A 13,826-nucleotide genomic window follows, 5' to 3' on the forward strand; every position below is an offset into this window, starting at 1 on the left:
GAAGCCAACTACATGAAAAAAATCCTTGTCAATGAGGGATTCAATTGCAGACCCTACAAAATAATGTTCTGGGAGCCTTTCAACATATACAGGGTCTATTTGAAAAAATAAGTGGAATAATCCTCGGAAAATAATGTTTTGCAGGTCAAAGTAAATATAAATGAAATTCTTCAAAATAACACCCTAGTAAATCAACACACTGATGCCAGTGCCTTTGCCAACCATGTTACCCTTTCCAGAAGGTATCACCAGGAACCTTGTTCAGGTTTGTGTTACAGCCTGTTTAATGTTATCCAGCATTTCAAAATGGTTGACTTTCAAGCTTCCTTTTCTTCTTAAAAGCAAAATGAAATTTGGTGTTGTCACATCTGGGCTGTAGGGCAGCATTGCTACCTTGTTCTTAACCAGACACTCAGTCGCAAGTTCTGAACTTCCTAAATCACCCTCGGGACCATTTTGGCACACATCTTTCTAATGGCTAAATTTTCTGTAAGAATGTGATACACTATACTTTTTGGAATATTGAACTCTTCTGATAACATTCTCGCACTCAGGCGTCAATCAGAATTGAGTATATCACTCATTTTTTTTCCCATTTCACATCTTGATGGATGTCCAGGGCATTCCTCATCGTCGACCTCCTCTCTACCCTCCTGGAACATCTTGTGCCAGTAGAAATCCATTCATTCATTGGTACATCTCCATAAGCATCCTTAAGCATGGCCATGTTTTTCGAACCTGATTTTCCTAGCTGAAGACAAACTTTTATCTTGTATTTTGGCTTTATGGAATGTAGTATCATGAATTCGTGATGCAACCCTCAAAAAGGGGACCAGTATAGAAGCAATCTGCACACTGTAATGGTCTGTATACAACTGACTCAGGTCATGTTGCTTTCCCAAGATTACCCATCATCTTTTTCGCCATAAATTGCCCCACTCCAGCCGTCTGTATCAGTTTGAAAAAATCATTTCTCTACCCTTAGGGATATACTCTGTACATCTTATGAAATACTCAAGTTCATTAGAATTTAGAAAGATAATATTTTCCTATATAAACTACAACTGGAGAAAGCAAAGAAATTAACACTAATATTCAATAAAAATAGATGTGTTGGGAAAAAGGACTTCATTTGCCTTTCACTTAATGTTGACCAATATAAGTGCGAACATGAAAATACTAGCCTATAACATAACATTTTTCCATCTTAAATTTAGTAAGGATTTTCCCCAAACTGCATTGTCTCAAATAGACATATATTCATCGACATAGCTGTGTCTTATGTGAGATGAATGGTGGTTGTGACAATTGGCAGCTCCACAGGGAATCATGTAACATGAAGGTTGGCGTAGTATAATTTGGGAACAGAGAAAGAGTTTGTTTTCGAGAAACCTATCATTGCCTTGGTTTTTAAGAAGTAAATGGTTCAATTCTATTACTTGTGGCCACTCCATGTTAATTGCCTTTCACTCTTAAAATGCAATTCATAGCATGTAGAATTAAAGAAAGAGCAAGTTAAATTATCATCTAAAGTTGTTTAATATAATTTAAGAGGTTCTAAGAGCACCTCCAATTCCATTTAATTCAATAAAAATTAAATATGACCGTGGATAGGCAAGTTTCATCTAACCACAAGCCGATTTAATGTAATGCATTTTGTATTAACTGCAAAGAATAATGTACATGTTTAGCCTTAAACATAAATATAGGCATTACATTCTACTTACCACATGATTCTCCTTTTATCTCATTGGCACAGAGACTAACACCAAAGGTTGAATTTGAGAATAACTTCAGCTTAATCACCTGAATAAAATGGCGGTGCAAATCCATGAAACCATTTTGTTTGTCCAATAAACAACAATATATTCAAAAACAAATCCTCAGATTCTAGGAATAAGAGGGAAATTAAGGTAAATTAGAACTTTGGACCTGATAATAACACACCCCATCATACCATTATGTTACAAGCAAAGTTGGAAGAAATAGAAAAAATCTAATAAAAAATTATATAAGATGCAAGCAGAATACTTAATAAAACCTGGTTTGCAAGGGAGCTGAATTACTTTTGCTTACCATTTAGGTCACTCAATTTTAGAGATGCAGCTTATGCACAAATTAACTTAATAAAGCAATGATGTCTCTCATGACACGAATTCCACCATCATATTGGATTTGGTTTATTTAGCAATATCTTTCCACTTGTTACATAATTAGTTCCACCAGTGCTATTTATTAGAAGTATAAATTTAGAAGTTCAAAGTCTCTTACTGTAATGTGCTAACTCTGATAAAGCTAAGTTACAAAGGGGAAATTATGTTGAAGGCTAGACTACATCTCTTGGTTCCAAAGCCACACTACGGCACTACACTGAATTCTTCTTTATAGCTAATGGCTAACATGCACTGGGATTCTTCCTTCGGACTCTTTGTTGCAGGCCTTGGATTCATGTCGCAGACTGTTTGCCCCACAACATTGTCGCCCTGGCGTGTACGCATCTAGGTTGAATCTGAGGCATGTCAGACAGGTTGCACTTTCAGGGATTGCAGGAGCACTGTACATCACTATACGGAGTAAAAAAAGGCTAAAAAGAAGCCACCGTTGGTGGATGTGTGGTTTATGTGGAATAAGCATGGGCACAATCTTTTTGACACTCTTAGATCGGAGGATGAAATGGGATTAAGAAATTTTTGAGTCCAGTAAATTTTGAATGTCTTCTGGAAAAGGTCAGACCACATATTTCGAAAAAGGAGATGAATTTTAGGGTGGCAGTTTCTGCTATCAACAGGCTTGCAGTCACTTTCCGTTTCCTTGCAGATGGAGACTCATATACAAGCCTCATGTATGCTTTCAAAATTTCTAAACAGATAACATCCGAGTTTTTTCCTGAAGTCTGCACAGCCACCACCGCGTTGAGAACGTGCATAAAGGTAACTTTTTTTCATTGTATGGAGTAGGTACATGTTTAATTATTGCTCAATTTGCAATAAAAATAGGAAAAAATTACTTCTTCTTTGGAATGGGATGAAATGGGATTAAGAAATTTTTGAGTCCAGTAAATTTTGAATGTCTTCTGGAAAAGGTCAGACCACATATTTCGAAAAAGGAGATGAATTTTAGGGTGGCAGTTTCTGCTATCAACAGGCTTGCAGTCACTTTCCGTTTCCTTGCAGATGGAGACTCATATACAAGCCTCATGTATGCTTTCAAAATTTCTAAACAGATAACATCCGAGTTTTTTCCTGAAGTCTGCACAGCCACCACCGCGTTGAGAACGTGCATAAAGGTAACTTTTTTTTATTGTATGGAGTAGGTACATGTTTAATTATTGCTCAATTTGCAATAAAAATAGGAAAAAATTACTTCTTCTTTGTAATTATTTAATTCTCAAAAACATAAAAAAAGAAACATTATTTTTAGAAATGTAAAAATAGGCGATTTCAAACTAAGTTTACTTTGGCATGTAATTCTTCATGTAGGAGGACAATAAATGCGTGCCGTAGTCGAGTGTGCTATCACTCCCACTCGGTGAAGGAACTGCACTAATAATAGGGCATCAGACACACAGAGTAGGGTGCGATGGAGTGAGAAGGGGCATTTCATGCATTGCAATGCCTTAATGCTGATTTCATCAAGAGTGTTACATACTCTTTTGCGCTTGGGTGGTAGAAAATCAGACTCTCTGGTTTGCTGTCCGCACTTTCCACTTCTCAATTAACTGTAAAGTAGAATCTGTTGTCCACACTATTACTGCTATCAACGAAAAGCAAAGTAAAAGACTAACAGGAAAGTGCAAAAATGGTAGAGAGGTTAACCTTGTTTAAGATTCATGAATGCACTGACTCAATGTTGCGCAACATTTTGTAAAGAATCCCATTTCAGATAGGATTCAAAAAATACTAAAACGAATCACACGATATGCAAGATTCATTGTTACGGAGCATCCTGGATACTAGAAAAGAATCCCAGACGCAGCTCGTGCGACAAAGAGTCCGAACAAAGAATGCCAGTACGTACCAGCCTTAATGAACAATAGAGGTTCTTAAAATTTTAATTGGTCAATAATTAAATGAACTCTGGAAAAATAAAGAAAAAACTATGGGACAAGTCAAGCCTAACAACAGCTGCACTTGTTAGGAAACGTGAAGATTCCATTTGAAAAAGTAAGAGGTAAGCCTTAACGGAAAAGCCATCATTTCTCACTTAGTCTATATTTTTGTGAAAGTATGCAGAAGAACCAATCATTTGATAAGGTGATTTGCACCATTATATAGGGTTAAAGCTGAGGTTTTAGGGAATGGATGATAGGCTATGAGTAAATGGCAATGACACTCACTAGCTGATGACATAGACACAAAATGTATGAAATAAAAGATTTAAAGTAGCTCTCAATCTATGTTCCATTGATTAAATGGGACAATGCACATGTAATTATGTATTCTCTTTTCTGTATTCCAAGGATGTACCATTGCACCCTGAACACAGAGTTTAGCCATTTTAAATAGTCTCCAAATTTCCGTGGTGGTGGGTATTTAATTGCTATGCTAATCCCTACTTAAGTATTTTAGTTTGTCATTAAGCAATTCAAGCACATAATCAGTTAAACCGGTAATTTTTTCTCATTTATTGTGAGCACATTAATTAAGTTTTTGAAAGCATAAAAGGAATGAATCATCACTTTATCCCATTAAACACATCCAAAATGGTCCAAGAAAAAATTCAGTTTTTCAATTATTAGCTTCCAGTAGCTTAACTTCCAGAATTATTAAAAACTCTAAGATAAGATTCAAACAACTTGTAACCATTTACAATGTAACTTCACTAGTAAAAAGCTAATCCACCGTAAGTGGCCAGAATATGAGCCCATGGAGGGAATGAAGTATATCTGCATTGCATTCTTAAACAACAGTTCATTAACATTAATTTTCTCCCATTTATTTGAATTTCAGCAAACAAGCTGGTAACACACTGGTAGGATATAAAACACATTAAAAATTCATAATATAAATACATCAACTAGTAAATATTCATTGTTCACTGACCAGAAAACGAATAACATTTATTCATGCAGTCAACTCATGGATAAATGCCATTCATATATTCTACCACTGTTCAGTTCAGCTCAGATGCCAATTCAGTAAGTAGAAATGCACACTGAATATATGTTAAAAGGTTCACTAGCATGACCAACTGAGTCCATAATTGAACGTAAATATAAGCATAATATCACAGGAATATCTTTAACTATTAATTATTTGACCCAAGGTTATTTTTGTTGTTTCATGGAAATGCACAGTCAAAATATAAAGATGCAACAACCTCCTTGGCAAGCGTAAGTCAGCAGGAGTATCTCTCCATGGAACTGCAGGTATTTAACAGTGCCCATGAAAAAATGCTCCTAAGTATGCATGGATCAGAAGCTGAAGTAACTCTCAAGCTTACTACACATCATAGACATTAATCTAATTTTTGTGATTATAGCGTAGACTTACAAACAAACGCACACAGATGGGTACATAAATAAATATATATATAGTATATACATATCTGTGTACTAACACACACACACACATATGTATATGCATATATATATATATATATATATATATATATATATATATATATATATATATATATATGTATGTGTATGTATATATGAGTATATATATATGAGTATATATATATGAGTATATATATATACTCATATATATATATATATATATATATATATATATACATACATACACATACATATATATATATATATATATATATACATACACATATATATATACATACATATATATATATATATATATATACATACATACATACATACATACATACATACACATACATATATATATACATACACATATATATACATACATATATATATATATATATATATATACACATACATATATATATATATATATATATATATATATATATATATACATACACATACATATATATATATATATACATACACATATACATACATATATATATATATTTTTTTTTTCAGACATACAAATACATATTTTCAAACACGAAAAACCACCATAGGGTTACCAAATATTCATTCACATGGAAATAGATATAAGGAATGAGGATAGGAATAAATATAAAAGACAATAACGAGAGAGGTAGGGAAGGCAGAATGGAGCAGATCACAAGTGTAAAAATATTTCCTTGACTGGGACTTGAACACAGGATCTTTCGACTTGCTGGGCCGATGCTATAAGCACTTGAACTATCAAGGAAACATAATTTACAAAATCTGCAGGGGGTTTATGTGACTAAGTGCCCCGATTCTTTAGCCAAGAGATGAAGTTAGGGAGCTGTTTCACCCACCAAAGGAAAAAAAGACGACACAAGAGGAAAGGACAATAGGAAAGCAATCATACATCATCATAAATAAAAGGAACAGGGCATTTCTCAGCACGCTTAGCCAGAAGAAAGAGACAAGCCACATTGGCCAAATACAAATATAATATATATGTGGGTCGCAGTAGTCCAGGGGTAGAGCGCTGGACTTCTGAACAGAGGGCCTGGGTTCAATACCCAGGCAAGCCTCTCTGAGCACCTGCAGCTCCACCCAAGCTAAGTGATTTTTTGGGCATCAGATCTTCCTGGGAAACCATAACCAGCACAGGGAAAGGAACTTGTCCCCCTACTCAGATTTGTGAATTTCACATGCCGTCGTGCTTAGTACTGGGTGAACACAACCATCAGCCACCAAACTGACCTTTGGGTCTTTATGGTGTGTGTATTTATACATATATACAAGGTAGGATCAAGAAGTAGTAGGACTGAATTCATTAAAATTTTTTTATGAAACTAATCGGTACAAATCCTTAGTAGTCCTAGAAATAGCACCCCCGTTCTTCGATACTAAGTGTATAACATGATTCTTACTGCGCATACGCCTTCTAGAACTCACTTTCCGGGATTCCCTTCAGAGATGCCATCATGACCCCTTGCACGTCTTCAACGGAGCTGTATTGGTTTCCCCTTGAGGTCCTCCCTGAGCCGAGGAAAGAGGAAGAAGTCTGACGGAGCCAGATCTGGACTGTAGAGGAGGTGAGGCACAGTTCCGAATTTCCTGGGAAATTTGCACACGATTCGCTCTTTGTTCATCATTCAGGATTCTTAGCAAAAACTCAGCACATACCTTTCGCAGGGTCAAATCCTAGTAATTTTTTGGATGCTACCATTCATGATCCCAAGCTCATCAACAATCAGACGAATAGCTGTGTGCTGGTCGGAGTTCAGGAGTGCCTTTACTATCACCACATTCTCATCAATCTTTGAAGTTGATGGGTGACCGACACACTGGTCATCTTCAATGAGCTCCTGACCCTCCCGGAACAGTTTACGCCTCTCAAATGCTGTCGGGCAGCTCATGGCAGCATCCTCGTAGGCATCCTTAATCATTTCGAAGATCTCCGTCGTGATTTTCCTGAGTTTGACACAGAATTTAATGGAGTAACACTGGTCAAGATTTTTCTCCATATTGGATCACTAGGACACTTCTAACAGAGGTTCATGGAAATCGACGTGCTTAATCTACGCTTGCCTGCAAGTATCTGGAAAAAATATCAGTCTCTTCCGAAGCCTCCCCATTACCACGTAAATGGTGGTCCGACCCCCCCCCCCCCCAACGCTCCCTTCATACTACAGAAAATGAGTCCTACTACCTTTTGATCTTACCATGTAGCAATGTATCTACCAAGATAGCAATGGCGAACACAAACACAAAAACACAAAGAAGAAAACTCAGACATATTCCAAATTTTTGGTGGCACTGCCACCTTTCTCAAGGAATCTCTCTTGGCAGTTTTTTTTTGGGTTTGCCATTGCTACCTTGGTGCACATTATTATTCACATCCATGAGACTTTAACACAATTTGTATATATACATACATATATATAGTCAGAATACAAAAGTCTGTCTTTATGAAGTAAAACTGTCTTCAGATTTAGTACAAGTAGGTAAAAGGCTTCCCATTCATCAAGTCAATAAAAAAATTATTCGATCTTCCCACTCCATTCCTAGCTTATCCTGGGTACATTACAATAGAGTAGCGTTTTGTTTCTGGGTCGTATTAAAAAACCCAGATTTCATCAGCAGTGATGACGTTGTCCAAATAATCAGGTTCATATTCAATATGTTGCTAAAGCTCACTTGAAATTTCCACGTGGTTGTCTTTTGATAACCCCGTGAGCACAAGCTTGGCGCACACTTTCCTCCTCACAAATCTTAAGTAACAATGTGAAATACAACAGTAGATGACAATTTCAGTTCTTTGGCAACCATCTTGATACTCAATCAGAGTCCAACAATTGTCTAACATGAGCCACACTGTTGTCGGTTTTGCTGGTTGATGGCGGCCTAGAGCGTTGTTTATCGTGAACCTCTTCTCGGTCCTCCTTTAAGGCCTTTAATCAACTTGAAACTTGGGAGTAGTAGAGAGCAGAGTCCCTATAAGCCTCATGAACCATTTTGTTGGTCTCCTCAAGAGAATTTTCCAATTTAGCACAAAACTTAATTGTGTAATGTTGCTCGATTGTTGATTTTTTTTTCTGACATGGTCAGCACACAGATGTTTACAATAACTGATGTCCTGCCACTTCCACAGCTTGGGGAGCACTGAGACCAGTTTAGCGGCAAAGCTTAGCATCCCCCCTTCCTACTCCAAGTGGTTTGATCCCACTCTGACCAATAGGAGGGACATGGGAAATTCAATGGCATTACTTTCGGAATGCAACCTGTATAACTGTTTAAGAAATTATTGTACATGGGAAAGAGATCCCCCAATACACAATGTACTATCTATTAAGTCTACTTATTCACATGAACAATTTGAGATAAGCTACTGAGGAGCATCACATCATTGTGAAAAAGTAGTCAAGCCTCAAAAAAGTGCAGGCAAGAAAGTAGCAGGTGTTTCTAATGGAGCTTTCTTCACCATACTTTTAAAAATACAACTCCCTGACACTTCCTAGTATCTTAGGAATAGAAAATGTCACTTTTCCCAAACTATTAACATTTAACAGCCAGAATGATTACCAATAGGCTATATATTGACATACACTGTAGAAGAAACTAACTGAATCTTAGTGACCATAGCCCATATCACAATCACCATCTTTGATATTAAATAATGCCCAATCTCAATAACATCAACATTTTTTAAGCCAGGGTAATAAGTTATTCAAAATGAAACCTATTTTATTCTCTTAATGAATCCATTCAAGAACAATGGGCAACACTCTTCCATGGCAAAACCTTTTTGGAAGTGTCCATTATTGTCTTCCAAGAAACCACAGTGATAAACAAATAACGTAAATTTTATTTGTAATTATTCTGGCAAAATTAATTAGCCAGCATTTTTACATCCATATGAATTCTTTTAAAATGCATCGGTGTTTTGTTATTTACTAACTTTCCTGTTTCACCCACGAAACTACTGTGACAGCATGTAAATGTGAACATTACGTAGCTATTTTTAAAATACAATCGTGACAGTGATTTTGCAACTCATTCTCAGTTGCTAGGATTGCTATTTATTGATGAAGTAACAATTTTAGCAGACACTTGCATTATGCTTAACAACTAAGGTTTAACTAAAATCTTTTACTTCCATCAAAACATATTATTAATACTTTTCCTTTATTAGTTCAAAAACAGGAATCATGGGTTACAAAAGTTTCAATTTTAATACTTCCAAGTGTCGCAAAAATGAAATATTTCTGAAAATTCTAAGCTTTTCTGATATTCTTCATAATAATCACAGTACAAGGTTTGTATAGGTAGCATTGGTGGCAATTTTTTTCCTGATCTGTGCGTTCAGTGGTGAATTCAGACCGTCGGTTAAGTAAGTGCATTATCGCAGATCCTTTTGGCATTGATAAGATGAGAGTGCACACCATTACCACTGAAAATTCGGTGATGCAAAGGATATGCACTCAACTCATACCAAAGGTCTTCACAGATGACCAAAAGCAGAGTTAATCATGATGTCTGCTTACGAAGACCTAGCGATTCCCCAAACCTATTACAAAGGACACCACAATGGGACCCTAAGTGCAATCAAAGAAGCTTGACTTACCCTTAAGGACCTTGCGGAAGCCATGTGCCAGGGAGCCTTAAGAGTCATGGAAAAGCCCTGGTTAAAGTGTGTTGATGCTCAAGGGATGTACTTCATGAATTTTTTAGCATTGTAGCAATAGCTTAAAGAAATCTATATTTCAGAAAATTTTGCCGATACCTTTAAAACCAACCATGTATATGAAGGCACAAAGGCATTGTTTCAAAATAAGGTTACCACACCTAGTATTTTTCTTATACTAAGATAACTGTCAACTAAATTAGGAAGAACTTATTCAGATTTGTAAACATTAAAAATTATCCTGATCTCAAGACTACCAATATGGAATCTTTTTGAAGAAACTCCTACTCTAATGGAAGTCTTGCCAAAGGCCATGTTCAGTCTCGCGAAATCAGAAAGCATCATTTAAATGACAGTATTACATTAAAGAAAGTCCTGAAATAGTCTTACAGGATTTAATTATGTTTAGCTCCAAAACCTTCAACTGGGTAAATGTGCAAGTGTATATTTGGATGGACATTTACATCCAAATATAAAATATTCATTTCACATAAAATCTTGAATTCTTAAGTTGAACAACAAATTTAATTAAGATAATACACATACCTTGTATGGTCTGGCCCTACAAGTGTATACTTGTAATCTGCTTGAATTTTGTTTATTTGCAAAAATTGATGAAGTTTTGATTTTGCATTTTCAATGGTCCAGTTCCCATGAATTGCTGCATTAACATCTAAATCTTCAGCCTAGAAATACATTAGAGTGCGTATTTGATGAAGTAAAATAGGGTGAGGATATAATTCTATAAAATGAAATAGAAATGCAGTATTAAGTACAACTATCATGCAGAAGGGAGTAACCATTACTGAGGAAAAAGGCAAACATGAAGGAGAAGACAAATTTTTCACAAAATTTCACCAATAATCACAATCTGGTTATACACTCACATCTTCAACTCTCTTCTGATCAGCCAATCGATCTATGTGGTTATATGAATTTTGTTCATTGTCGCCTTCAGCTCGATAAGGACGGTATGCCTCACCCATGTCATTTGGACCATACCCTGGCTGGAAAACTGGGCGAGTGAGACCCAAGGATAGATGCGGAGCAGGTGCTGCACTACTGGGAAGGTCTTGGGATCCAGAATCAGCAACAGGAACAACAGACCCACCAATACTCTAAAAAAAACAGATAAAATGGAAACATGTAGCAGCCTTAGTCTGATATTATTTGCACATGGCAGCTTTAGAGCTGCTTACTTTATCATTTAAATAATGCATGTATTCCCATATCTTTATGGCAAGGTGATGCAAATGGCAGTTTCCTGCAGATAATTTTCAAAATTTTATCTCTGGTGACATTTAGGTATATTAGAAATAATAATGGCTATGACCAATATTAGTTGGTCAGACAAAAGTTGTTCACTCAGCTTACACAACTCAACAAAAATTCCGTGCAAAAAGCTTCAGAATTTTCCCACCATAAGTTTTTTAACAGAAAGTTCATTCTCTTGATTAAAGAAAATAAAATTTACATTATCAACATCCAAGGTCAACTTCTTGGGCACTGGGCTATGAAAATTCAATGCCAAGGAAACTTCATGAAAAACTATCCAGAAAATATTATTTTACCCAAAAGGAATGGAGAATTGAGCTATCAAAAATCATTTGTTCTGCTTTGTCTATTTGGGTATCTTGCATTCTAGTATCTAATTATGACATTTTCCACTAATTACTGGTCCTTAACTTCTTTACCAAAAGTTACATGAGATGGCCATTTTCCTATTTCTCATCTATCATTGCCACTGGTGCCTCTTCAACGAACTTCTCTTGGCTTGAATTTCTTCTGAAATTGTTTAAAAATGCATTAATGCAGCACGTAATCTTTTAAACAGTTATCTTGGTGTTCAACAATAAGTGAATTCGACAATTAACTGAAACTTACTTAGGAATATGTGTTGTTTCATAATTATTTAAAATTTGGCACCGTTTTCCTGTACTGGCTTCCCACCCTGAGGGCGCGGGTTCAAATCCCGGCGGTGTTGAATATTTTTCAGAGGTATCTCGATCCCTACTTGAGGTGCTTTGTGGAGGGCACTTTGAGTGAGTACGCCGTCCGTCGGATGGGACGTTAAACTGCGGACCCTTTGGCGCCTTTCGTAACGAGCAGGCTAATGCCGACGCCGGGTTTCTCTCCACCCTTCATCCTTTCCTGTCCATCCCCTATGGCGCAAATGACCTTAGCAGTCGGTCGCCTCCCCTTAAAACTACTACCGTTTTCCTCTGTAACAAATACCTAACCATTGATGGTACCACAAGTGGATATTGCTAGTGTTATCACTCATTATACAATTTACTAAGACGTACCTCGATACTTATTTAGTCTATCTTGAAAAACAAAGTTATGTAAATTGCATACAAAAAAGCTCAGCATAAGAATGTACTAGGGCCATTGTTCGAAAACACATCACAACCTCTTTAAACCAGCAATACAAATACACTTGCCTGGCGTCCAACAGAATGTATACAAAAGCACATAATAACGTATACGCACTGAATATGCCATGAAAATAATTCATAACGAAGATAAAGAAGAAAAATTAGTCAAATTGAATGTACAGAAATTACTCTGAAATGGGACTTATCAGGAAGCATGAGTGAATAGATAATCAGCTACGAGACAATGGAAAATTTGGCAAATGAATAGTTTTTCCAGAAGCTCAAATTTGACCTATCTCAGACAATGACAATTGGGAATTGGCTAAACCGTTCGGGTTAAAGTTTAAACACAACTCCCCCAACCCTAGATCTTGCCAAACTGTCAAATTTGCACGTTAAATATCTCCCACATGTACATTTAAGGATAAAAGCATTATCTTACCTCAGATGGTACATCTTTAGGATTAACATGGCCTTGGCGACATAAGTACTGCACGAAGTCTTTAGCAGCATTAAGCTGTGAATCTTTTTTGTTGGTTGAGTTTCCAGCACCAACATAATCAAACCCATCTACTCGTACTTCACACAAAAACCGCTGCCGGTGTTTGGGACCTAATGAATAAAATGTACAGAACAAACATAAAGTCAAAACTAGATAAAAAATTCTCAATTTATTCAAAATGAAAAAAAACACACCAGTCGGTCTAACATCGTACTGGGGGACCACTTTTCTCTTCCCACACCATGCATACAGAAACGTCTTTGTGTCCGACATCCCTGCTATGTATCACTGAAAAACATTTCCATCATAGGGATTGTATAATAAGTCCAAATTTTTCTACAATTATTCATAATTGAAGCACGAGGATTAACTGGAAGTTCATACCTTAACCGGAAGAAATTTATAACGAATTGTTTCCAAAGGACATGAAAAAAACAATTCCACCAGTAATTTTAGTTCCCAACTCTTCCCTCGGGACTGAATCGACATAGCTCGATACAATCGATATTGTGGCAATTTGTATATGCAGCCGTGATGGCGAGGTATATTTCACGTGTTTAGACGCATTGTATCCGAAAGAAAGTACGCTAAGGCCAAACGAAAATATTATACTTGTTGTACGTTTAAGCATATTATTATCTATTTCAATCTTTTACATTGCTGGTTAATTGTTTCAACCGGCGTCAATTTGCGCGGGATGTTTAAATGGAAGGGAAGCAATGCACGGGATATTAAAAAAAGATTAGGGTACGATGAGGAAAGTCA

The 13,826-nt window shown here is 36.3% G+C and overlaps 1 protein-coding gene across 2 annotated transcripts in view; it reads right to left on the reverse strand.

Moving 5' to 3' along the window:
• mle (dosage compensation regulator mle) overlaps positions 1-13,549 on the reverse strand; it is a 53,835-nt gene extending 40,286 nt beyond the window's left edge. Inside the window, exons 1-5 of one of the 2 annotated variants that reach the window (XM_071587740.1) lie at positions 13,446-13,549; positions 13,256-13,349; positions 13,002-13,171; positions 11,069-11,299; positions 10,728-10,867 (exon numbers count right to left, since the gene is read on the reverse strand). In XM_071587740.1, the coding sequence (XP_071443841.1) occupies positions 10,728-10,867; positions 11,069-11,299; positions 13,002-13,171; positions 13,256-13,334 (620 nt within the window). In that variant the 5' untranslated portion in view covers positions 13,335-13,349; positions 13,446-13,549. Of the gene's footprint in view, positions 1-1,727; positions 1,831-10,727; positions 10,868-11,068; positions 11,300-13,001; positions 13,172-13,255; positions 13,350-13,445 lie in introns of those variants that run through there. The other variant, XM_071587741.1, reaches the window with a different exon arrangement.
• Between the last annotated feature and the right edge of the window lie 277 nt (positions 13,550-13,826).

This window comes from Hetaerina americana, unplaced genomic scaffold (assembly GCF_022747635.1).
Source record: "Hetaerina americana unplaced genomic scaffold, ioHetAmer1.1.p SCAF_3, whole genome shotgun sequence".
NCBI lineage: Eukaryota > Metazoa > Arthropoda > Insecta > Odonata > Calopterygidae > Hetaerina > Hetaerina americana.